Source organism: Pipistrellus kuhlii, unplaced genomic scaffold, assembly GCF_014108245.1.
Source record: "Pipistrellus kuhlii isolate mPipKuh1 unplaced genomic scaffold, mPipKuh1.p scaffold_m20_p_2, whole genome shotgun sequence".
NCBI lineage: Eukaryota > Metazoa > Chordata > Mammalia > Chiroptera > Vespertilionidae > Pipistrellus > Pipistrellus kuhlii.
Genome location: NW_023425515.1, coordinates 158,386,748 through 158,410,811, shown reverse-complemented (window position 1 = coordinate 158,410,811; position 24,064 = coordinate 158,386,748). Strand labels below are relative to the sequence as shown.

At 41.1% G+C, this 24,064-nt stretch overlaps 1 protein-coding gene across 12 annotated transcripts in view; it reads right to left on the bottom strand.

Moving 5' to 3' along the window:
• Positions 1 to 24,064, bottom strand: part of DAB1 (DAB adaptor protein 1) — a 387,139-nt gene that overhangs the window by 97,638 nt on the left and 265,437 nt on the right. For all 12 annotated transcript variants that reach the window (XM_045584556.1, XM_036445795.2, XM_045584560.1 and 9 more), the window contains exon 4: positions 23,296 to 23,394. In XM_045584556.1, the coding sequence (XP_045440512.1) occupies positions 23,296 to 23,394 (99 nt within the window). The remainder of the gene's footprint in view (positions 1 to 23,295; positions 23,395 to 24,064) is intronic.

Here is a 24,064-nt window from a genome sequence, read left to right as displayed (position 1 = left end):
GCTCTCAATGATCTCCTTGTAACATTCCCCCTTGCCATGTTTTCATCCATGCTTCCTTCTACAATTCAAGTGGTGGCTCAAGGTCCCCTCATCAGAGTTGCCTTCTTTGACCCCTCCTATCTAATTTTGCAATCCCTGCCTGTTACTCCCTATCACATCACCCCAAATTAAAAAATAAATAAATAAATAAAAGTAACAACCTGGAATTCATCACCATTTGAAATTATTTATTTACTTACATTGTTATTATTCAACTCTCCCATTATAAACAAGGGTAATAAGTACCATGGCCTCATCTGTCTTTTTCACTCAGTGTTGGATCCTTGGTGCTTGTTATAGGTGACCAATTCACAGTTGTTGAATAGATAAATGGCTGAATAATCTTTGCCCTTAATTTAGTGGTTGGGTTAGGTGACCAGGAGTCAATAAAATTTAAATTTTGCTTCAGGCTCTGAAATGCTCTCCATGTACAACCTCTACCTCTGAAACATCAGTTTCCATTTCCAAATAAGAATAATGCTTTCATTAAACATTCATGGGTAATTAAAATTTTCTGACACATAAAAGTCTGTGATGGCTTTTTGATAGCCTAGCCATCACACTTTCTTTATTCCAGGGTCTAACATGAAAAGCAAAATTATCTATTTAATTTCAGGTTTCCTTTCTGCCTGCCTAGAAGCTGGCTTCCAGTCTAGTGGGCTAAGAAGTTAGAATAGCCTCAGGGACCTGTGATCAGTCTGAGGATCAGAGACATATTTCTATGTAAGGGCTGCTGTCACCGCCTCCTCCCCCCCCCCCCCCCCCTTGAATCTCCAGGCCTGAGCCAGTGCACATCATCAGGTTGCTTATCAAGGCCTCAGTCATGCTCCATGAGGTCTGTGTTGCAGATCACAGATGAGCCATCACCAAGGTGGGCACTCTGATTCCTGGTCTAGCTGTTCCTTATACCATCTTCTTCCTGAGAAATTCTGCTGGGCTTTCAAAGATCAAGTATGAATGAAACTGCCCAAGAAGAGGTAGAGCCAAGCTGTAGAAGTCTTTTTCAATGAGGAGACTCCTATGTTTTCTTAATTTTCTTTTTAAAGCTTATGGGGCCAGCTCAAGGCTCTTACTAAGTAACAGTTCCTTTGTATATAAACTCCTACACCAGCTTTATAACAAATGTTTTATGACCATACACATCACTAAAGAAGCTCAATAGGATTAGTGTAAGAAAATTCACAAACAGTATCAACAACTTCATATTGTTGCTAATTAATTCATCCCTTTAGACAATCAGCCAACACTAACTTAGCATTATCAATGGAGCATGCTAGACAATAGGGTCGTAAGGATGATAAGATACGGTTTCCAAGCTCAAGAAAATCACATTCTAGCAAGGATAGCAAAATCACATTTGATCAATCCTAATACAATTGTAAATGAATGCTTGAGACAGAATCACAAAGAGCTATATTACAAAGCTGTAAGGCAGGCCTGTCCAACCCAGGCATGTGGAATGCACCACTTGGGAGCCAGGAGGCAGCGGAAGGGCATGGATGCAGCCTCACTCCCTGGCAGGCACTGAGGCTAGAGGACAGTTATGTAGACAAAGCAGTGGGCCCTAGGGATGGCCTGTTTCATAACCCTGTTCTGTCCCTTAGTAACCTAGGGTTAAGCAAGTCACTTAGAAATCCTTTGTCTCAGTTTCACAGCTGTCAATTAAGTGCTAAATAAAAATCGGCTTTATGTTATTGGTGGGTTATTCCATTAATCCTTTTAAAAATCCTATAAGATAGGTATTGTTATCTCTGTTTTAAAGATGAGATCATTGAAGCTCAGAGAGTTTAAGTAACTTGACCAAAGTCATGTGATCATCAGGTAACTTTTACTTTTACTGTGTGTCTACCATGAGCAGGAACTGTGCTAACATATACATATAGCACCAAATTTAATCCCCACAATCTGCTGATGTAACTACTATTACTAAGCCTCCTTTGCAGATGAGGAAATTGAGATACAAAGAATTTAAGTAGCCCTGACCTTTGAGAATAGGGGTCTAGATTCTAGGGGAGAGGTCAGCCAGCCTTTTTTTTTTTTTTTCTTTCTTGTTTTTAATATATTTTTATTGATTTCAGAGAGGAAAAGAGAGGGACAGAGAGATGGAAACATTAATGATGAGAGTGAATCATTGATCAGATGCCCTGTGCAAGCCCCATACTGGGGATCGAGCCCACAACCCTGGCATGTGCCGTTGACTGGAATCAAACAAGGACCCTTCAGTCCACTCACTGAGCACCACTGCGGGGCCCTCAGCCAGCTTTTTTATAAGGAGCCAGACAGTAAATAAATACCTTTATCTTTTGCAGGCCACACTGTCTCTACTGCAACTACTCAGCTCTGCCCGTTGTCATGCAAAAGTCTCAGACAACGCGCTGACCCATCAGTGTGACTGTGTTGCAAAGAGCTTATATTACGAACAACGGAATTTAAATTTCATATACATTTTACAAGTTGTGAAGTGATATTCCTCTTTTGATTTATTTCAATCATTAAAAATTGTAAAAGCTATTCTGAGCTTTTGATGACAAAAATAGGTGGCAGACTGGCTTGAGTCTACAAAACCGACTCTGGCTCTAAAGCATATCCAGTTGGATTCCAAAGCCTGTTCTCTTCACTATTAGTGTACAACCCGACTCAACTCCAAACCACATGCTTCCTCATGAATGTTCCTACTCTGGAGGAATGCTGGAGGAGCATGGCAGAGAATTCAGAATGCACAGCCTTAGAATGAATTCTGCTCGAGGCTGGAACACTTCCCTGCTGCTCTTGGTGATGCCTTAGAGTCACTGTCAGAAATAGTTTCTATGGAAACTGACCTGGTCTTCCTGCCTTGGTGATCCTTATTTAAATTTCCTCCCCTGACCAAAATATGAATGCAGAGCTGGGGACCACTCCCTGTGTTCTCATCTATTCTCCCAGCCATTTTGTAGTTGGGATTTCTGATACATATACCAACTTTATATATAGAATCTATCTGTTAATTGACCAGAAAATTGAATAAACACTATTTATGAAGGTCATCATTTTTGTCATACTCAGAGTTCTTAATGAATGGCAATGGAATGCAGATGGTATTATTTTCTCCTCTGCTGTATCTTCAAGTTCAGTTACTCTAATTTAATAGGTTAACTACATGTGGGACTGGCAAAGAAACCTCCTTGGAATCGTATGGAGTAAACCAGAAAAACCTTTTCCTCTATCTCTTCTAAAGAGAAACTTCATTTACATTAAAGAAAAGAAAATAAGTGAATCAGGATTACGGATCTGTAATCAGTTTTCAAATTACAGAAGATTGTTGTCCATTGTTGCAAGATGGGGCTCTGACACGAAGTCGATCGGGTGTATTTGCTGCATCGATTAGCACTTCAGTAGCTGAGGGAGAGGGTGAGCCTTTACCCAGGGCCAGCTCTCCAGGGATGAGATAAGCCCCTCCACTCAGCAGCATCCACTCCACTCAGACATTTGCTCTGTTTACCCTCCCAAAGCAAGCAGACAATTCCTGAGGTCCTCCAGATCCGAGGAGGGGAGGAAGACACTGCTGCTGGGAGTGACTCTGAAATCAGACTGAGGGGAGTCAAAGCAGCAAGATCCAGTGGATGGGGCTTCTGAGTCAGACCATCTGAATCCCTTTCCAGGCTCTGCCACTTACCCGCTACCACCTGGCTTAACTTTCAGGTTGCTTTTTTCTTTTCATCTCCAGAGTAGCAATAATAAAAGTATCTGCATGATGGGGTTCTTAGGCAAATGAAACAATAATTGCAAACGTGTGCAAATGGATGCAAACATCAAGCACATTTCAGTGCCTTAGAATGAGGCTGGCTGATGCATTCTAAGGGAGATGGACTAGATATTCCCACATAACAGCTGGGCTGTGGAGGTAGGAAATGTATGAGGTAAACTGATTATGGACCCGTAATCCTGATTTACTTTTTAAAATTTTCTTTAATGTAAATGGAGCTTCTCTTTAGAAGAGAAGGCTGTGGAGGTTAGTCTTCATTCAAACAGACCTTGTAGTAAGGGTAAAGGGTGGCTGTAACAACTATTCTTCGGGTCTTCTCCAAGGAGCACCTGGAGGTTCCTAGGACCAGGAAAGCAAAGGAAGTGCTTTCAGTTGGGCTGAGGGGGGAAGGCCACATGGGATGGGGCCTCCTCCAAGCTGGTCTCTTCAAAGGTATACAAAGTCTCAAGGGTTCTGGGAAGAAAGGGGTTTGAAGTTGGGCTGGATTGGAGTCTCTCTTCAAAGAGCCTGAGGACCACGCTCAGGAAGGAAACCTCATTAGACCCTGGAGAACACTGTTCAGCAGGACCCGGTGACGTGGAAATGGTAGTGCCTGCCTCCACAGCTCAGAGGTTATGTGGGAATTCTATTATAGTCCATCTCCCCTCCCATCACTGACAGGTTCCCGATAACCTCGGTCATCGGGAACCTGTCAGTGATGGGTAACTACTGTTTCCACAGCGCAGCGGATGTGATTCTCACCGTGCAATGCTGGGTGCTTGTACATAGACTGTCTCAGAAGGCAGGGTAGGCCCCTAAGGGTCCCTCAGTCCTACTGCATACATGTCTGACATGCTTCTTTAGAAGCTGGCTCAGTGACCGTCCCCAGCTTACAAAAGGCCAAATGGATGCCAGCAGAGGCAAAGGGGGCCTCTCAGCATTTTGTCCACTCCTACAAGGATAAAGGGAGTCTGAGGACAAAATGGTTCTTGGGGCCAATATTCTCTCTCAGAGATCAAGTGATGGTTACAAGAGGGGGTTAAAAAAAAAAAAAAGATTATAGCCCAGTGGTTTTAATAACAGACTTATATTGAATCTACTAAGATACCTGCCATTTTTCAAATATACAACAGGGAAAAGAAATAATTAGGTGGCTTTTGACGGCGCTCTATAACTCCTGTGAATTAACCGGAGCACTAGGGAGAGAGCTCATTTTATGTCCTGGCATATATCTTGCGGCACAAAGCAGAACTAGCACTTATCCTGAATAGCGATCTCAGCTACTTCATCCCAGCCCTGTGCAAACACAGTCCGGCAGACAGCCAAATGAGAGGCAAGGGCAACTGCTCTCTTCTAATTTGTATCTACACTGAAAACCCCCAGTGATTCCTGTCATGACTTCTGTTTCCTCTCTATTCTCACTCCAACTAAGGTATGAGGAGAGTCATTTGGCTGACAAAGCTAGAAATTTTGTCGTGAAAAGTAAGGGTTTCTCCAGGAGAAAAATGGACTGCATTTGCAAAGGTGCCCTTTGGAATTACAAGGACAATGATGAGACTCTCTGCTTGGTGGCCATTCCTATCCTGGGCATAGTGACTACCATCAGGAGAATGCTTTGGAGTTCAGTTTCTAAACATAAACTTTCAATTGCATCGCACTGCAGCCTAACAACCACTCAGTGAAACAGGTGTGGAGAAGTGAGATGATCTCACCCATTTTGCAGATGAAGAAGATGAGGCTCAGCATTGTGAAGTGTCCAAGATCACACAAATGGCCAGTGGTACAGCCACATAATCTTCTATTTTTGGTTTTTAAATTTCACTCTTTCCAGCAATGAACATTTTGCAGGGCAATTAGCAGTTTTCAAGGCATTTCTGACACTCAGAGTATACATCAACCCATGGTACAGTATTACTATTTACAAATGAAAAAAATTGAGTTCCAGAGCATTTGTATAACCTGCCTAGATAATATAGCTCACAAATGGGACTAGCACTGAATATGTATTTCCTCCACTGGTCCTTTATTGGTCCTAGCACTGGTTCTGTTTCTCAGCTGTTTTATTTGTCCCCTCATACAAAATCTTTCTTAAATGTTTAAGTCCACTTCCCTTCCAGCCCTGGTGATAAGAGTCTCAGAAAGATGGCAGGGTTTTGAAGATGGCATGATAGAGTGGGGAGATGAGCCAGTCCTAGTATGGTCTCAGCGTATAGCTCCAAGAGCCACAGCCTTGCTGGCTCTGTGAATATTCAGTTGAGCTGAGGAATACACCCTGGCACTGCTATGGAAATGGGAGCCCAAGACTTACAGGGAAGTGCAGCTCTCCTTCTTGGGAAAGGAATAGCACATATTCATCTTTTACTGCAAAGAACACAGGTAAAGAAATATAGTGATGGCCTGTATCCTGGATCTGACTCCTCCTCCAGTACTTATTCCAGCTTGCAAGACCAAGTTCAAATGCAAAACAGCTGGAGAAGAATATGGCTGTGGTGGGGGGTCAATGATGGTTAGTCATCCTTCAAACAGACTCTGTAGTAAGAATGTAGGGTGTCTGTAACAATACTCAACTGATTTTCTTGGGGCAAAGGAAGTGAAGATCATTCTGCAAAAAGGTTGACAGTTTGGAGAGGTCACACTAAGTTACATCTGGACAAGACCAACATGTACTAAGGTGCTAGAAGATTCCAGGTGAAGGAGGGTGCTCTATCCACTCCTTCAGCTTTGCACAGACTAGGGGAGCAATAGGCTGGAGAGAAGACAAAGCCCCCGCCTTCCTTGCTCAAAAGTCAGAGAAGGACCTATGGGAGGTGCTCATGAAGAGAACATGTTGCAGAACATGTTGCAGACCTGTAGAATGAATTTTGACTTTGGAATAAAAAAAGCCAGGTTGAAACCTCCCATCAATCATTGCGGGTGCGGTTCCTCATCTCTCTGTGACTGGTTTTCTTATCTTTAAGGTGAAAATGATACATCAGCTCATAGTTCTGAGCATCTGCTGAGTGTCTAGCCCTGACCTAGGCACTTTCTATACATGAATTAATTTAATCCTCTCAACAATTCTTTGAGGGTTGTTATAATCATTTCCAATACCAAAGGAATAACTTGGGTTACACAGAAGTTAAAGAATGTGTCCTAGATACCATAGCTACTTCCCCAGTAGAATTGTTTTGAGGATAAAAGGCCAGTGTACTTAGATAACTGGCACTCAGTGGAAGCCCAGTGGGTGACAGTGTTGGCTATGATTGTTATTAATATTATTATAATGACCAGCTGCAATTCATCTGCAAGGATAACATATTGAGCCTCTCACTTCTTTGCATATTTCACACAGGCCGGGTGGCTGCGGGTAGACCATTTGTCCTAACTGGCTCTACATCATTTTTAGCCACTTGATTCTCTTCAACCATTTTCAGGCAGAGGCAGCCTCCCCCCAGACGTGTTCCCGTGCTGCCACCACGTGCTTCGTGCAAACAATGGAAGATTTATGGCATCCCTTTATTTGAGTTGATTCCAATGTGTCAGCAGATATGAATTGCAACATAAAGTAATTACACTTGAAAGTGAAATGCAGGCCTAAGGATTCTGGTTGGCCATTTTTTTTTTTTTTTGAATGCCAGTAATTTCTGAGACTAGATTTATTTAGTGGCTTTCCCCCCCTCCTCTTGAGCACTTAGAGACCTCAGTATCTAGAAATGCCATTCCAGCTACCTTTATTACAGGCTACTTTATCAATTACCCTGACAGTTATTCATACTACACATGGATGTACTTTATAGTTGTCACATGTGCTCCATAGACAGGGCAATAAAATGCATAATGCATCTTTCTTATCAGCAAATCCTGATGGGTGATACAAGCCAGGGCCTCTGGAATGGGAGCCCTCAGAAGTGCAACAGAACAGAAGTAGCTTGAATTTATATATAAACAAATTAATGCAGTCTTTAATGCAGCACGAGAAGAGGGGTCCCACGAGAAAGATTAGCAATTAGGGCAGGAAGAGGCCTATTAAATCATTTTGTCCATCCCCAAGCATGTGGGCTATTCCATATAGCAAAAGCCCCTCCCAGGTTTGATTACCTAAGAGGCTGGGATTCCCTTACAGCCCTTGGGAGAGAACTGATTGCCCAATCCATCTCCCATTGCAATGCTTTTGGTTACATGGCAAGAGATTGGAAAACATAAAAGCAAATGAAAAGTGACAGTATCCCAGGGAAAGTTTTCTATCAGCCTTGTTCTCTCCCTTTCCTTTTCCATTTCCTATGCAGTCTTCTAAAATTATTTTTAACTTAAAGCATGGAATTTCAGGTTCCTTTCTCTGCATCTATCTTCTCTGGCTCTACCTAAAGTGTGTGTAGAAAGTGAAGGCAAACAAAGGCTGGCACAATGAAAACAATATTGTTGGATGGAGGGTGACAATATATGGGTTTCCATGCTAACTTGGACATCTACCACTGTGTGAACTTAGTAAGGACACTGTGCCTCTCTGAGTTTCCTTATCAATAAATTAGAATGCATTAGTCTGATCTTCGACATTGATTCATTTTTCAACTCTTTTTTTTTTTCCCCAGTGAGTATCTATTGTCTGCAAGTTGTGTGCTTAGCATCCTGGGAGTACATGGTGAAAACCCATGCTCCCTGCTCTCAATGGAGCCCAGGATATTAGAAGGGATACCCCACTGTAACATGATTTTATTGTGATGAAATATTCACATGAAAAGTACCATTTTAACCTTTTTTAATCATGCAGTTCAATGGCACTAAGAACACTTAAACTGCATGCAACCATCACCACCAACCATCTCCGTGACTTTTTCATCTTCCCCAACTGAAACTCCATACCTTTAAATATACACCCCATTCTCTCCATGCTTCCTCCAAGTCCCTGGCAACTACCATTCTACTTTCTGTCTCTATGAACTTGATTACTTTAGGAGTCGCCTGTAATAGAAATCATACAATATTTGTCTTCTTGGGACTGGCTTATTTCACTATGCACATATCTTCAAAAGTTCATCCATGTTGTAGTGTGTGCCAGAATTTCCTTCATTTTTAAGGCTGAATACTATTCCACTGCATGCATATACCACATTTTGTTTATCCATTCATCCCTGAATAGACTAATGGGTTTCTTTCACTTTTTGTAAGACACATTTTATAAGTGTTATTAAAAAATGGCTGGCATGTGAGAATATAGTCAAGGGGTCCCTCACTTGGATTCCTGAAGAGAAGGTGTCTGAATAGAATGGTCTGTGGGATAAACTGAAGTCAGCAAGAGAAAAGGGGAGGTGAACAGAGAGTGGGCCAGACAGAGGCAGGGCAAGAAAGCTCCAGGCTGAAAAATGAAGCAAAGCAGAAACTCAGCATGTGCAAAGGCCAAGAATGACTGGCGTGTTTTGAACCAAGAGTGGTTCCCCTTTGGCCCTGAGGGTCAGCAGGAAGTGAGTCTGAGAGAATTTCTGCTCCCCCTTGAGCTATCTGGACTGTGATTCTGTTCTCCACACAGCATCTCTGCATTACATCTCTATTTCATCAACATTCCCTGTATGAGTCAATTAAATATCATCTGCTCCTTTAATCAGTGATTCTGTTTGCTTTCCTTTTCAGGTCACTAATACAGATGCATACATGGATGAACTTGAAGGGAAGCAGCCACACCATGATCTTGCTTATCACATTGTTGCATAATCGGCTGTTTACTCAGCTGTGAGATCCCGGGTCCTATGGAGGAGTAGGATTTCATTGACTCCTCTTCGCATCCAGCGCCTAGGTACAGTGAGTGTTCAGTACACTTTTTTAAAAATATATATTTTATTGATTTTTTTTTTTACAGTGAGGAAGGGAGAGAGATAGAGAGTTAGAAATATCAATGAGAGAGAAACATCCATCAGCTGCCTCCTGCACACCCCCTACTGGAGATGTGTTCACAACCAACCCTTGACTGGAATCAAACCTGGGACCTTTCAGTCTGCAGGCAGATGCTCTATTCACTGAGCCAAACCAGTTTTGGCTTCAGTACTCATTTGACAAGAGAATTTAATTTTTACAGATGAGAGTATCAGGAAAATAAAAACAAGACTTCTCCAAGGTAATGACAGGAGCTCTGGTTTTTAAAGATGTTATTTTTTCCCTATGGGATAGTTAACTTCAATTCTCCCAATGATATCCATATAGTTTCATAAAGAAATACAAGCCAAGGCAGAGTTGTTCAGAAATTACTCTGAGACTGGAAGAATTACTTTGAAGGTGCATTCTGACCTGAGGAGACCTGAACGAGTGGTGGGAATTCAGGCGTGATGAGCAGAAAAGCAACCTGATAGTGTCACTGGGCACTGGAGCGATCTGGAAGGAGCCCACAGTAAAATCTCATCATTTCAGTCTCACTAGTTCTGAGTTTGGACAGCACCTAGGCTTCATTCCTTTGCTCAGTAGACCTGGTCTCCATTAAGTACACCAAGTTATTAGACTGAAGAACATCAAGGGAGTCTATTCATTCATAAACATTTGCTGAATGCCAACTTTATTTTTCTATCATCACAGAAATAATGTACATCATCAAGGATGCCTGATTGGTCAAGAACTTTAACATTCATTCTCTCTCCCTGGATTATTGCAACAGACCTGCGAAGAAGACCTACGCTATCCCCATATCATACCTGAGCAAACATAGGCTCAGAATGGTGAGGACCCGACTTAGACTGGAGAGCTTTATGTATGGGGATGCATATATACAATAAATACATTTCATTGTGCTTGAAAGTCAAAGATCAGAAATCTCAAATTATAATATTAATGATGGTCAAGTTTTCTCCTCTTGGTAGTGTTTATACATACATGAGGAATTGATAAAGTTGCCCTAAACATAGGCCAGAGAAAGTGTATGATCAAGGGCAAAATGGTGGTCTAGGCAGGTAACACCTTGAGAATTAATAAGTCAAACTCAATGAGAAATCCCATTTCCAGTTCATTCTTAGTGCCTTTCAGATTTGTAGGTAAAGCTGAAGGGCCATTATTCTCATCAGTATAAAAGACTCTACAATTATATTGTTGCCCTATAAAGAGCAGATTATGAAATTAAGATAGAGGCATTTAAATTAAAGTTTAATATAAAAAAAGTTTAAAAATTTTTTTGAAGAAATGGTAATACTCTGTGGTGACAGTTATGTAGCGTAACAGTATTTATACATCCAGTGGTACAACTTTCTAGAAAATAATTTAACCCAAATAACAATATACATGTTTACCTGTTAATTCTGAAATTTAATTGAAGAGAGTAACCATAAAGGAGCATAATGATCTGCCAAAGATGCAGATACTAACAATATGGTGTTCATTATGTCTCACTCTTATGCTAGACTGCTTTTTGGTGACATAAAATGATGTTACTAAATATTTAATAAAAGAAAAAAATGTAGATGATGAAAAAGGTGTATTACAAAGAAGCATGTATGGTATAATTTCAATTATAAATATGGTTGTGTAAAGAACACTGGTGGTTTACTCATGAAAATGCTGCTTGGTTCATGTCTAAGAGGTGGTGTTTCAGATAATTTGTATCTCTTTTCAACTTTTCTATATTTTGTAGATTTTCTATAACAAAAATTCACTACCTTTATAAATAGAAAAAGCATCAAATACAAATAAGGATTAGGCTCTGACAATTATCACTGTGTGGCTTGGGGCTGATAATGAACCTTTCTGAGCCCCAGGTCTTTCACCAGTAAAAGTGCATGTGTAATACATACCTCATAAGATTAATGAGTTATCCTATTTAATAAAAGGCTAATATGCAAACTGTCCCCTTGGGAGTTCGACCGACAGAGAGTATGACCACTCACTATGGTATGCTCTGACCACCAGGAACAGCACAGAATGAAGGAAGGCCCCCGGCCTACAGCCAACACCCGGGGAGGAAGGAAGGCCCCGGCCGGCCCTGATCGCCAACTAGGCCTAGAGACCCTATGCATGCATGAATATCATGTACTCGGCCCTAGTAAGAAATAAAGTGAAATATTTTGCAAAACTACAAAGAGATTCTCAAACATAGATCCTTTTTATCAGTGTATCATATGAAGACGTTTTAGGTAAGTACTAAGGAAATTGTGCCATAGGCTGCTGATGAGTGGGGGAAACCATAAGCACAGACTTGGACAGCGCAGAAATAAACATGAAGGAGTATGCGTGTCTATTTGTGTGGGTGGGTATATCACATTGCACAGAGTCAGAAGATGATGCATCACCATATTGGAATCTCAGACATTCCCCTCGGACCCATTTATATAAAAGATGAAGTATTTTTTCCTCAAAAGTGAGGTTATGAGCATCTTGAGTTTAGACAATTGACAGTACAATCTTTATTTTCTCAATTTTACATACAGAATTTCAAAACAGTATGCACATCTCTTAGACATCATGAAAAATTCAGACCTCAATCTCTGGAGGAGCAGGCATTTTGTATTTAAATATTAAGACCATGTTTCCCTGGTAAATTCTTGCAGATTTGAGCTCTCCTGATTTTCTGAATAGTTAAAGAAGTCAAATCCAGTCTGGCAGGCAAATCCCTGAGCTCTGTGACTGAGGCAGCTGGAGGAACGCTGAGTATGGCAGTGATCCCAATAGAAACATGTGGCCGAGGCCACAGCAGAGCAGCTTCCCACAGCTGAAACAGTTGTAACTGCACCTGACATTGGGCTCATCACACAGGCTGTGAGGCTGCACGCTCCAGTCAGACTATCAAGTCCCTGTCATTTGCCCCCAGTGCCTAGAGCATATCTATTGTCCTCCAAACCCCAAGCTCCTGGGTGTGGTTAGTAATACCCATAGTTGCTAGTGTGATTGCAAGGACTGAGTGCGACAGTATGTGTAATTCATTGCACAGTAGCTAGAATACTCCTAGGTTATCCCTCACTTCACCAGCTCTGCTAGGCTAACTCTTTCATCCTTTGGACAAAACATGCTTGCAAATGCTCCAGGCAGGCAGGACCCAGGGTGCCCAACCATCAAAATTCTGAGGTGTGGACCCCACTCTTGGGAAGAACTCATTTGGGCAGTGCACAAGATGGATGGAAGAAAGTAAGAATTTATGTCCTCTTGGAACTTGTATATAGTAAGTAGAAGCCAGTGCACAAGTTTGTGCCTCGGCCTGACCGGTGATTTGGGTTGATCAGGGCCACAGGAGGTTGGCTGGGGAGAGGGGCCATGAGAGGTCAGCTGTGGGAGCGCACTGACCACCAGGGGGAAGCTCCTGCATTGAGCATCTGCTCCCTGGTGATCAGTGCCCATCATAGTAACTAGTGGACCAGTTGTTTGGTTGTTCAGTTGCTTAGGCTTTTATATATATATATATTAGTATAGAGCTCAAAACATAGTAGGCACTCAATAAATGTTAGTTTTTCTCCTTCCTCTCAATTAGATCTTACCTTCTCCTCAATTTGCATAATATACTTCTTTCATTTCAAGTTAAATTTGTATTTTATACATAGTGGTATTTCACTAAGTCTTTGAAAATACATGTGGCAATACAGAAAAGTGACTATATCTACATGTATATGAGAGGAGGAGAAAAGGGATGGGGGAAAAAAAGAAAAATAGGGAAAATCAGTCACATAATAAGTGAGATTAAATATATATATGCAAACTTTAATAAATATAATATCATCCAACCTATTCATGTAGGACAGTGATTTTCAACTGTTTTCAATCATGAAACTCATGAATTAATTACTAGAATTCTGTGGCCCATCAAAAAATGTCTTTTGCAAATCTGACCAAAAAGTATGTATAATTTTGATTCATTCACACTGGATGGCTATTGTGTTAGCTATAGTCATTTTTTAAATTTGACAGTCTAAGGAGGTATTGCATGTTTTAAACATTCTTGTGGCAAACCTGTTGAAAACCACTGCTCTAGAAGTTAAAGGAACCAGGGAAAGACAGAAGTGGCTGGAGTAAGATGGGTTGTATTACTGCAGGCCACCAACAGAGGGGAAGGAGCTGCCATTGTCTTTCTCCAAGAGATAACTTTTGCTAGAACTTGGATGCCAGCCCCCAAGGCCAAGGGTGCTAGGTGGGCACAGGTAGACAAGGAAGGGACTCAGGGGCTGCTTGATTCTAAAATGAAGGAGTCAGTGCAATTCCCCAAATAGCTACGGGGAACTGATCACGTTCCAGAAGGTGGGAGATACAAGAATGACCAAGCCATGGACCCCCTTCCTTCATATTACTTGATCTAGCATTTTTGTTTGTTTATTTACTTAAAATTCTCCCTACCTTTCATATTTGCAAATGTCCCCATTTTATAGAAAAGCTGGGAAAGGTGCAAGAAAGAAGTAGGGACTGTGTGTATAGGACATAAAAACGCGAGGGCATTAGATTCACCTCACTGTTAATATTAGAATTAAAAACATATGTAGTCAGCCCTGGCTGGTATTGCTCAGAGGTTAGAGTTTTGGTTGCACACCGAAAGGTCTTGGGTTCAACTCCCAGTCAAGGGTGCATACATCTGGGTTGTGGGTTCTCTTGCTGGCCCCAGTTGGAACACATGCAGGAGGCAGCCAATCCATGTGTCTCTCTCGCATTGATGTTATTCTATTTCTGCCTCTCCCCCCCTTTTCTGTCTCTTCTACTCTCCCTTCTTCCATGCTCTCTAAAAATCAATGGGAAAGATATCCTTGGGTGAAGATTCACAACAACAAAAATATATATAATCATTAAATGTAGCAACTGATAACAAAGTCAACCAGGAAATCACCGAAATGTTTTGTTCCAGGTAACATCTAACCATCCATGTAAGACATACTCACACACCAGTTTCCCTGTTTCAGCCAGCAGACTGGGGGTATGAACTAATGTGATGGACATCCTGGCAATGCACCACACCTCAGAGAACCTCAGTATCATCTCATGTAAAAAAAAGACAATACCTCTATTTTGTAAGACTGTAGTAAAGACTGGCTAGTTAATTGCTGCTCTCATACTCCAAATACTAAAAGGAGAGATACTAAAAGGTTCAGTGATTTATACAAGTATGAAATAAGGTGTATGAAAGCACTTCCAGCAAGATTTGGGACAACATTAAGTATTTTCATTATTATTATCATCACTCTTATTGCCATTGTTGTTTTTATCATTCAGTTCCACCTGCACTTGCTATAAGTGAATGACAATTCAAATTCAGGCCTTCTGATATCAACACACACCACTTCCCATGATACAGCTCATGTAGCCCACAGGTTTCTCCATGTCCATTTCCTCAGACAGAACCTCTCCCCTGACAGGTGAATTTTACGAGGCTCTCACTTGGACTCAGCCTCTTGCTTTCTGTTAAACACATGCCTTTATTGCACCCAGAATTATGAATGCTGCTCCATCTGAGGCCACTGCTGAGAAATTCTTGAGAGAAGCACTGAGCCATTGTATTAGTGCTGCCCCTAAATGCTACTATACCACCAATTCTATACAGACACTCTTTTAAGGAGTGCCTTTGCAAAAACAGAAGTACCTACTAAATAACCAAGGCACACTCATAGAAAGTGAGTTATAAATTAAAATAGAAAATAAGTGCATGAGATAGAAAAATAACAAACAGCAGGCTCTATGTGAAGCATTCAGTTGTCTAAATAAAAGCAGAGACACCCAAATGGACAGCTCTGATTTATCAAGTGTAACGGCTTCTGGGATATGGATGAGAATTTTCAGAAGTGTCTCTCTCCATTACTCAGTTGACCCTCACAACTCTCAGATTGCGTTAATACTTGTGATTTATAATGCGCGCCTGCAAGGACGCAGAAAGCACAGTGGAGAAATGCCACGACCTTGCCTCGCTGTTTTCTTTATCCAGAGCACTTGCTACTTTCAACCAGAGCACATCAGTTATGTATGTCTACAGTTCCTTCTCTGTCTCCCCACATCAGAATGCAAACTCCACAAGGTACAGGCCTTCTTTTTTACTCACAGATGTATGCACTCCCTGAGAATACTCATTGGCACACAGCAGGCCCTCAGTGAATATTCGTTCAAAGAATAAATGGGTAAAAATGTAAGAGTAGTCCTGGTCAAGTGACCTAACCTCTCTGAGCCTCAGTCACTTAATCTGTAAGATGGAAATAATAAATAATACAAAACTAATAGATGGATTGCAGGAATTCAATGGCGACAGCATGGAGGAACCTGAAGAATTAGCCTATCAGAGAAAGTATTACATGATCTCACTCATATATGGAATCTAATGAACAAAATAAATTGATGAACAAAACAGATCCAGATACATGGAAGCATGGAACAGAGTGATGAATCTCAGAGGGAAGTGGGCAAGGAAGGATGGGAAGAGATTAACCAAGGAAGTTATATGCATACATGCATTACCTGTGGACATAGCCAGTAGGGCTGTGAAGGCCTGAGGCTGGGTGGGAACAGGCTGCAGGGGGACAGGAGGGAGAAAGAGGGCACATCTATAATACTCTCAACAATAAATTTAAAAAGAGATAAATCTAATGGCAAAAATATATATGAGGTACTTAGCAGTGTTTGGGCAATTAATGTTCAATAACTAATTCAATTCCTCATAGCTAAATATTTATCTTCAAGGTTTATAAAAACTACTTCTATGCCCACCCACTACTTCTATGCTCAGAGATAAAGAACAGTCTCTAGCTTGTGCTCATCCTATTCTCCTAGTGCTCATTGTGAAGTCAGAAGGAGAAAACTAGAAGATTCCTTAATAACTGTATAGAGCAGAACCAGCAAACAACAGCTCATGGGCCAGCTACTTGTTTTTATAAATAAAGTTTTATTGGCACTCAGCCCAGCTTATTTGTTTATATATTTTCTGTGGTGGCTTTCCCATCCCAATAGCAAAACTAAATATTTGAAAAAAATCATATGGCTCAACAGGTTTACTATCTGGGTCTTAAAGATAAAGCCTGGGGAAGGACCCTGTGTTTTCAGAGGAGGACACAGAGTCACTGAGAACAAGCAAATGAGGTACACACATCACACTGTGTATTTAGGCTCTGAAACTTTGAGACCTAGGGACTCATACATCCATTTAGAGTCCCAAATAGTAGATGATAAACCTTCAGTCACAGGGCCATTCTGCATGATGACAACCCTAAGGGCAGTTTGACTTTTGCCCTGGAGCAAATGAATGGTCACTTGCTCACCAGAGGCCCTATTGTGCCATTGAAGGGGAGAGACACCACAGATTGCAAAGAACATGGATATAGCCACCATGCATGCTGGGGTCAGTCCTCAACTCTGCAATTTGTTAGGTAGGTAGCTTTGTGCAAGTCCCTTACCCTCTCATGGTCTCAGTTTCCTCAACTGTTTCATGGGAATAATATTTTCTTAGTTGAGTTCTTAGGGGACTGAATTTAATGAGCCCAAGCATTTGAAAGCTGCTAACACAGAAAACATTACCTCTTTTCCTCTTTAAATCCAAAATTGATTAAAAAAAAATAATAATAATAATTCATTTCTGAAAAGCTATCTCATTTCTGAGTTTACCAAATCTGCCTGAGAGCAGAGATGGTCTCACTTTCTAGGATGATATGAGCATCTTTTCTTCCCTGTCATGATTAACCCCTGACTCAATTATTTTACAGAGGCCACTTCCTGACAGTTCCAACTTCTAAAAACAGGTTTTGAGCTATAAATTCATTTTTTATTGTGATAAATTAAAATTCAATATCATCCAACAAGATACTAAACATCCGGTGACCCAATTTTCCCCCTTAGATGTTCAGTCTCTTTGATATTAAAATGGAACTTGGGCTGTTGTCAGGCACATGGGAGCCAGAACACTGAAGAGAATTCACAAAGAGCATGGAGATGGGATAGACTGAAAAGACTGTAAAGAGGAAAGAAAGGCAAAATAAGGAAATGGAGGAAGGAAAAAGAACACTTTCTACTTCCTGCTTTGTGAGCATCAGAGAATAAATTATTAAATCAGCCCTGAAATTTAAGTGTAGCCCTTGCATTCAAAACACCATGACCTTCTATTATAATGGATAATAATAATGGGCCACTCTCCACCTCTCCCCTGCCATGCCCTTCATATTCTGTGTAAATTTGCCAATCCTCAGGCACTAAGTCTATTAATTGTGCAGTATCACTGAGCATGTAGATGCTATTATGCTAACCAGATAGATAAACGTGATGAACAAAAAGATGCACCCTGTTCATCGGTGCATTTTAGGACTCAGTGAACATTCCCTCCAGGGAAGAATGAATGAGCACACATTATTTTTCTCTTTTAGACAGTTGTGCATTTAGAAATACAGTTTTATCTTTCCATCTTGCTCATCTGGTCCTCCCCAACATACTCCTCCACAGCCAATCAGTGAGCCCTTTTCTGTAAAAGCCTTCCTTCATATTCTTGGGACAGCCCAGTCTTGATGCCCTGAGCACTGACAACTCCATTCACACCTGTATCTCAAGCAGCTGTCAGTTCAATCGGTGAATCTCATTTTAGCACTGGACTGTGACCACTTCGGATAAGGACCACTAATTATACATCTGTGACTCCCCAGAACACAGAGCATCACATGACACAAGACAGGCATCCAACACGCTGCTGCCTGACTAGGTATTGGTTCCACTGCCAACATTCTGTCCACCAGACAATCACTGTTGTAACTCCACCCTTTTGTCGTCACTCAGGAAAGCTCATCAGAAAGTGAATGATGGTGACAATAGGACAGGGCTAACATGGAATCTGTTCTAATATATAGAAAAGGAAATCATTTCTAAAATTTGTTGCTGTGGTCTCAAAATTTCTGTGCACCCCTCCCATTCATATGTTGAAATTCTAACTCTCAAGATGATGGTACTAAGAGGTTGGGCCTTTGAGGGTCATGAGGATGGGACCCTCATGAATATGATTAGTGTCCTCAGATAGGAGGCCCAAGAAGCATCCTGACCCTCCTACCACATGAACACATAGCAAAATGGCATCCTCTAAGGAAGTAAGCTCTCTCGAAAGACACTGAATCTGGTGGGGCCCTCATCTTGGACTTCCCAGCCTTCAGAACTGTGAGAAATAAATGCTTGTTGTTTATAAGCAACTTAGTTATGGTATTTTGTTAAGGCAGGTCCATTATAATTAGCAATATTTTACTAGCATTAAGGATTCTGGGCCAGACTACCTGGGTTTGAATTTTTGCTCTGCCCTTAGTAGCTGTGTGACTTAAATGATCTGGCCTTCAGTTTATTCATCTGTGAAATGGTGAGAATAGCAGCATCTATACTGAATTGTTGCAATGCACTTAGAATGGTGCACATAACAGTGCCAAATCAGTGATGGCTAAACCAAATGAACAAGCAAAATGCACATGGGATGGGATGGTGGCAACAAGATGCTACATCATCCTTAGAAGATGATGCAGACCACTGTCCTCCAGACTTCTTGAGAAACAGACTTCTCTTTAGGATTCTGAAATGTTGATTATTTTTATGGCATAAAATTATAATAATTCTATGGAACAAAACTGTAAATGGGACAATAAGCAAGTTCAATGAGTTTTCCTGGAAATGCAGGATTTGGGGTTGGAAGTTCTGTTCTGAGTCTAAGCAAGTCAGGGACACTTGCAGAGCCTGTTTCCTTATCTGCAACATAAACATAAACTCCCTTTTGCCTCTGTGTCCACTGGTCTGATTTGAGGACCCAGTGACATACTGATATGAAACCTTTCCCGATTTGCTACTGCTTCCAATGTCACTAAAAACAGTGAATTTATATATGACATCTTCTGCCTTCTCGCTATTCCTTTGACATAGTACCAATGCCTCAGTATCTGAAAATAGGAACAGCTTTCAATACTGACTTATTCCCTGCAACATGCTAATAATAAAACAAAATTTACTCATATAAAGATTGGGATCAAGAATCCTTTGAAGTTTAAGACAAGGTGTAAATTGCTGTAAAGGGTCTCTTTAATTGGGATCAAAACACTTTATGACAGCTTTTGGATTTTAAAATTCTAGCTATTGTCACGTTCTGCAAATGTTTCTTTTCTTGATTTAAAAAAAAAAAAAAGTGCAGTCAAGCTTGAGCAGAAATACTTCAGACGTGATAAACAACTAAAATTGGAAATTCCAAATAACAAAGACCCAGTTTTCCTTTTCTTTGATATTTAGGACAAAATACTTCACTTGGACTCTTACCCTGCACAATTCAATCGGTCCCCTGCTGGGCAATGACAAAGGTTTAAGAAATCTTTCCTGCTTACAATCTCTAATGAAGGTTTTGTAAATCCTCTATCTGAAGATAAGTCATACTGAAAGGAGTTTTACTTTAAGAGAGACAAAGACTCTTAAAAACATTGTCATCACCTTAGATGTGACTTGGCTCAACACTTTATTGCTACTCAACTCCCTTCCACAATTTCCCTTCTTATGGTGGTTGCTTGAATATTCCCAGCCACCATAAACTCATTTGCACAGAAGGCACCACACCTAACTGCTCAATAGCTCTGAGTGGTAGAAAATTATTCTTATGTATAAACCAAAACTGCTTCCTAGAAACTCCTATCACCAGATATTCGTGAGTCACACAGAACAATTCACCACCTTCTACCACACAACTCTTTAGAGAGATGAATACCATTAACAAGGGGTACCCTGCTTGCTCCCTGTCGTCTTCACTTCAGGCTTACACATGTTCAGTCCCCTCCACCAGCTTCCCCAGATTCATATTCAGGCACATTAACAAGGTGAGGGTACAAAAGCAGGAGTTACAGAGGCCCAACGTTCAAACAGAACCAGAGTGGACTAAGCCAGACAGACAACACTGAACTCTACCTTCCATCTGATTCTCCACTAGGGATCTGATATTTTTTTTCCATAAGGCCCCAATAGCTTTGGACTGAAATAATGATTTCACTGTTGTGAATCAAAACTAGTATTATAAGGTTTGGTGGTATCTTCCTTTGGGGACAAAGTAGATACCCTTGAGTTTGTTTTAGATAAATGTAAAGAATATAAACTACCTTACTTCATTAGCTGAACTGAGTGATTAGGACTTGAGTTAGCTGGGCACAGCCTACTTGGTGGTGGGATACATGATAAAATAATAAGGCCTCAAAATATGTCTCCAAACGAGATAAAGCATCTGATACTCTGCCTCACTCCTGTCCCTATGGTTAGGCCAGTTGTCATGGTGATTGGTACGGAGACTAAAGATGATGATGTAAGATAGCAGCATATGAATCACTGTGAAACCTTCGCAGGCTTGATCTGAATTACCTGCTTCCCTCCCACAAAATATGATAAGGACTCCATATCCTCTACGTTTCTCCAAGCCCAAGGCTCTCTGCCTCCTGTGTGTATTCAGGATCCCATGAGGCCATGTGTGTGTGAAGAAATCTTGGCTCAGCATAGTTTCCCATTCCCCAACTGCCCTGGTCTTCTTTATAAGGGCAGTCTTTGATTTGCTTTATCCTTTGTAAAATGTGTGGTTCAAAAATGAGCACTGGTATCCAATCTATAGTCTGCCCAGGAAAAGGAAAACCATACTTTCAGGAAGGTAGGAGAGGCTTACATTAGGCTTTTACTCTGCAGCATTCAAGCTCCTTCACTACTGATGCTAACATCTTCATTCTCAGCTCCCTCCTACTGAGGCAGCCCCAGGTAGATAGCCCCACCTTTCTCTCTGTCTAGAAGTCAATTGTGTTGAGTTTTGACTTATGTCAGAGCTGGAGGCTAAATCCCAGTTCTGCCTCCTCCATGCTGGTGAACTTCAGAAAGCCACTTATTTTGAGAGAGAACGTGCAATGCTGTTAAGTGAAAAGACTCCTGAGATTGACTGACAGGGTTGAAATCCTGTCTCCACAGCCACTGTTTCTCAGCTACTTAATAAACTTTTCTCTCTTTGATGCCTTTAACTATAAAACAGAGGTAACAATATGCCTACCTCATATGGTCACCGTGAGGATTAAATGGGTGGGTACTTACAAAGGACTGACAACAATGTGTGGCACATATTATGTGCTTGATGAAGGAGCTATTGTTATGATTATCTCAAAGGGCTTTGTGAGGAGAAAACTGAATAATGTGTGTAAAGTGACTAAGATGCACCTAGTATATAGCATGTTCTCAATAAAATGACATTATTATTATTACCAGTTATTCTTATTGTGGTAAATATACATATCATAAAATTTACCACTTTAACCATTTTTAAGAGGCATAAAGCACATTCTCATTGTGGTATGATCATTGCAGCCTTCCATCAGCACTGCTATCTTCTACCCAAACTTAAACTCTGTCCCCATTCAACACTAACGCTTCACTGCCCCCCCCTCTCCTCACCCCTACCAGCCGTGGCAACCACCATTGTACTTTCTGTCTCTGAATTTGATTCCTCTAGCCACCCAGGTAAGTGGACTCCTTCAGAATTTATCTTTTTGTGACTGGCTCATTTCACTTTGAAAAATGTCCTCAAGGTCCATCCATGTTGTAGCATGTGTCAGAACTTGTCTCCTTTTGGTGCTGAACATTATTCCACTATCTATATATACACATTTGGCTTGCCTGTGCATCCATGGAAGGAACCCTGAGGGTGCTTCTACCATTTAGCTATTGTGAATAGAGCTGCTATGAACATGGGTGTGCCCTTATCTGTCACATGACTGGTTATTTAGGAGTAACTTTTCTTCAGGAAGATCCATTTCCACTGTGAAATCATCACCCTACTACTGACATTTTATCCTAGTATGAGTCAGAACAAAGGGAAGAAAAAAATAATGCAACATGACAAAGGTTAATTAACTTGGCGAGTAGAGTATTATTTATTCAGTGCTTGATAAATTACCTTGTGAAGTTCAGTGGAGGCGGATACATGAGTAAAAGGACAAATATGTCCATTTGACGCTCGCCCTCTCAATAAAACAGGTCATAGACTATTTTTTTGTTTCTCCCTTACCATCAATACACAGGACCCGCAATGTCAGACAAGCCCTGGGGATGAACCTGGGAGCTAATTGCCTCTGGGAGGCTGATGAGAACACAAAACCATGTCTTTGGTTCCTTCAACAAACATATTAGCGCTTCCACTTCCTGGTCATGCAGTGATAGATTTTATTTTTTTTTAAGATGGAAAACTCCATTTATTCTTTTTGATTGCAGCAATTACACGGTTCCACAGGTTAAACTCAAGAGAATCTGGATGCTTTGACTGAGTCAAAAGAGCCCCATGCGTCTCCCTCTAGGACGGGTGTCCTTAAAGCTGCCAGCACACAAAGAAATCCAACTTAAACCATCACATTGCCCACCGCTCCTCAAAGCTCATCAATCTCCCATTAGAGTCCCGGGACCGGGTGACACTTTTATCACAATTACAAGCTAAGAAACATGGGGCAGCCGCACTGTGGCCAAGTCCGGGAAGAGCACCCCTTTGATGGACGATCACAGATGATCAAGTTTGTCAGCTGCTTTATGTGTTTTTATGCTCGTTTGATATTCCTGCCCAGCGCAGACAGGCTTTTAAGGGCACATCTGTCATTGGATTCAATTGCACAATGCTACATGCTCCTTTTACTTACCCCTGTCTTCTCATCAAAGATTTTGATTCCTCCAAAGGAGATGGTTAAAAAGATTTTCTGTTTGTGTTCTCCTTTGGAGCGAGCGCCAGCCACAACGCCCTGTTGAGAAGAAAGACATGGTTTTTACTTTAGTGCTTTCATTTGAAAATGCCCTCTGGTCCCAAAGGCATGTCAGATACCATCAGGCAGGGCCACCAATCAGGCACACGCCTTTCTCTCTGCTCCTTCCAGGTTTCCCGACTCGATGAGCTTGCATCTGCTTGACTTTGTCGGAGAATGCTTTTCCTCGCTGTTCAAACACTGTATAAATAGATATCTGAGCACCGACTCCTTTGGCTAACCGAGATTTATAGAATACCTACTCTGTGCCTAGGTACTCGGCTCAGAATTTGAGGTGCCACAGTATGGTCTTCTTATTAATAGCTTTGCTGGGTTTTGCATTGCATATGGTTTTAGTCTATTCAATAAAGGTGAGTCATGGAATAGATTCTTAAATATTTTATTTTTATTATGCTTCTGGGGAAACTTTTCATAGGAATCAATTCAGAGAACATTAGGGAAATAAAAAAAAATATTGCCAAATTATCCCATGTCTCAATTTTTGCTTGGAAAAATATGATGATCAGAGTTGATGCTTATGGTTTGAAACATTTACCCACAGCCATTTTGTATGTTCCCCTACTCCTTTCCCTGTCATTCCTGGGTGTTCAAATAAAGTGCTTACTTACCAGAAGTATTCCATTTATCAAAACATCTGTTTCCACACTTT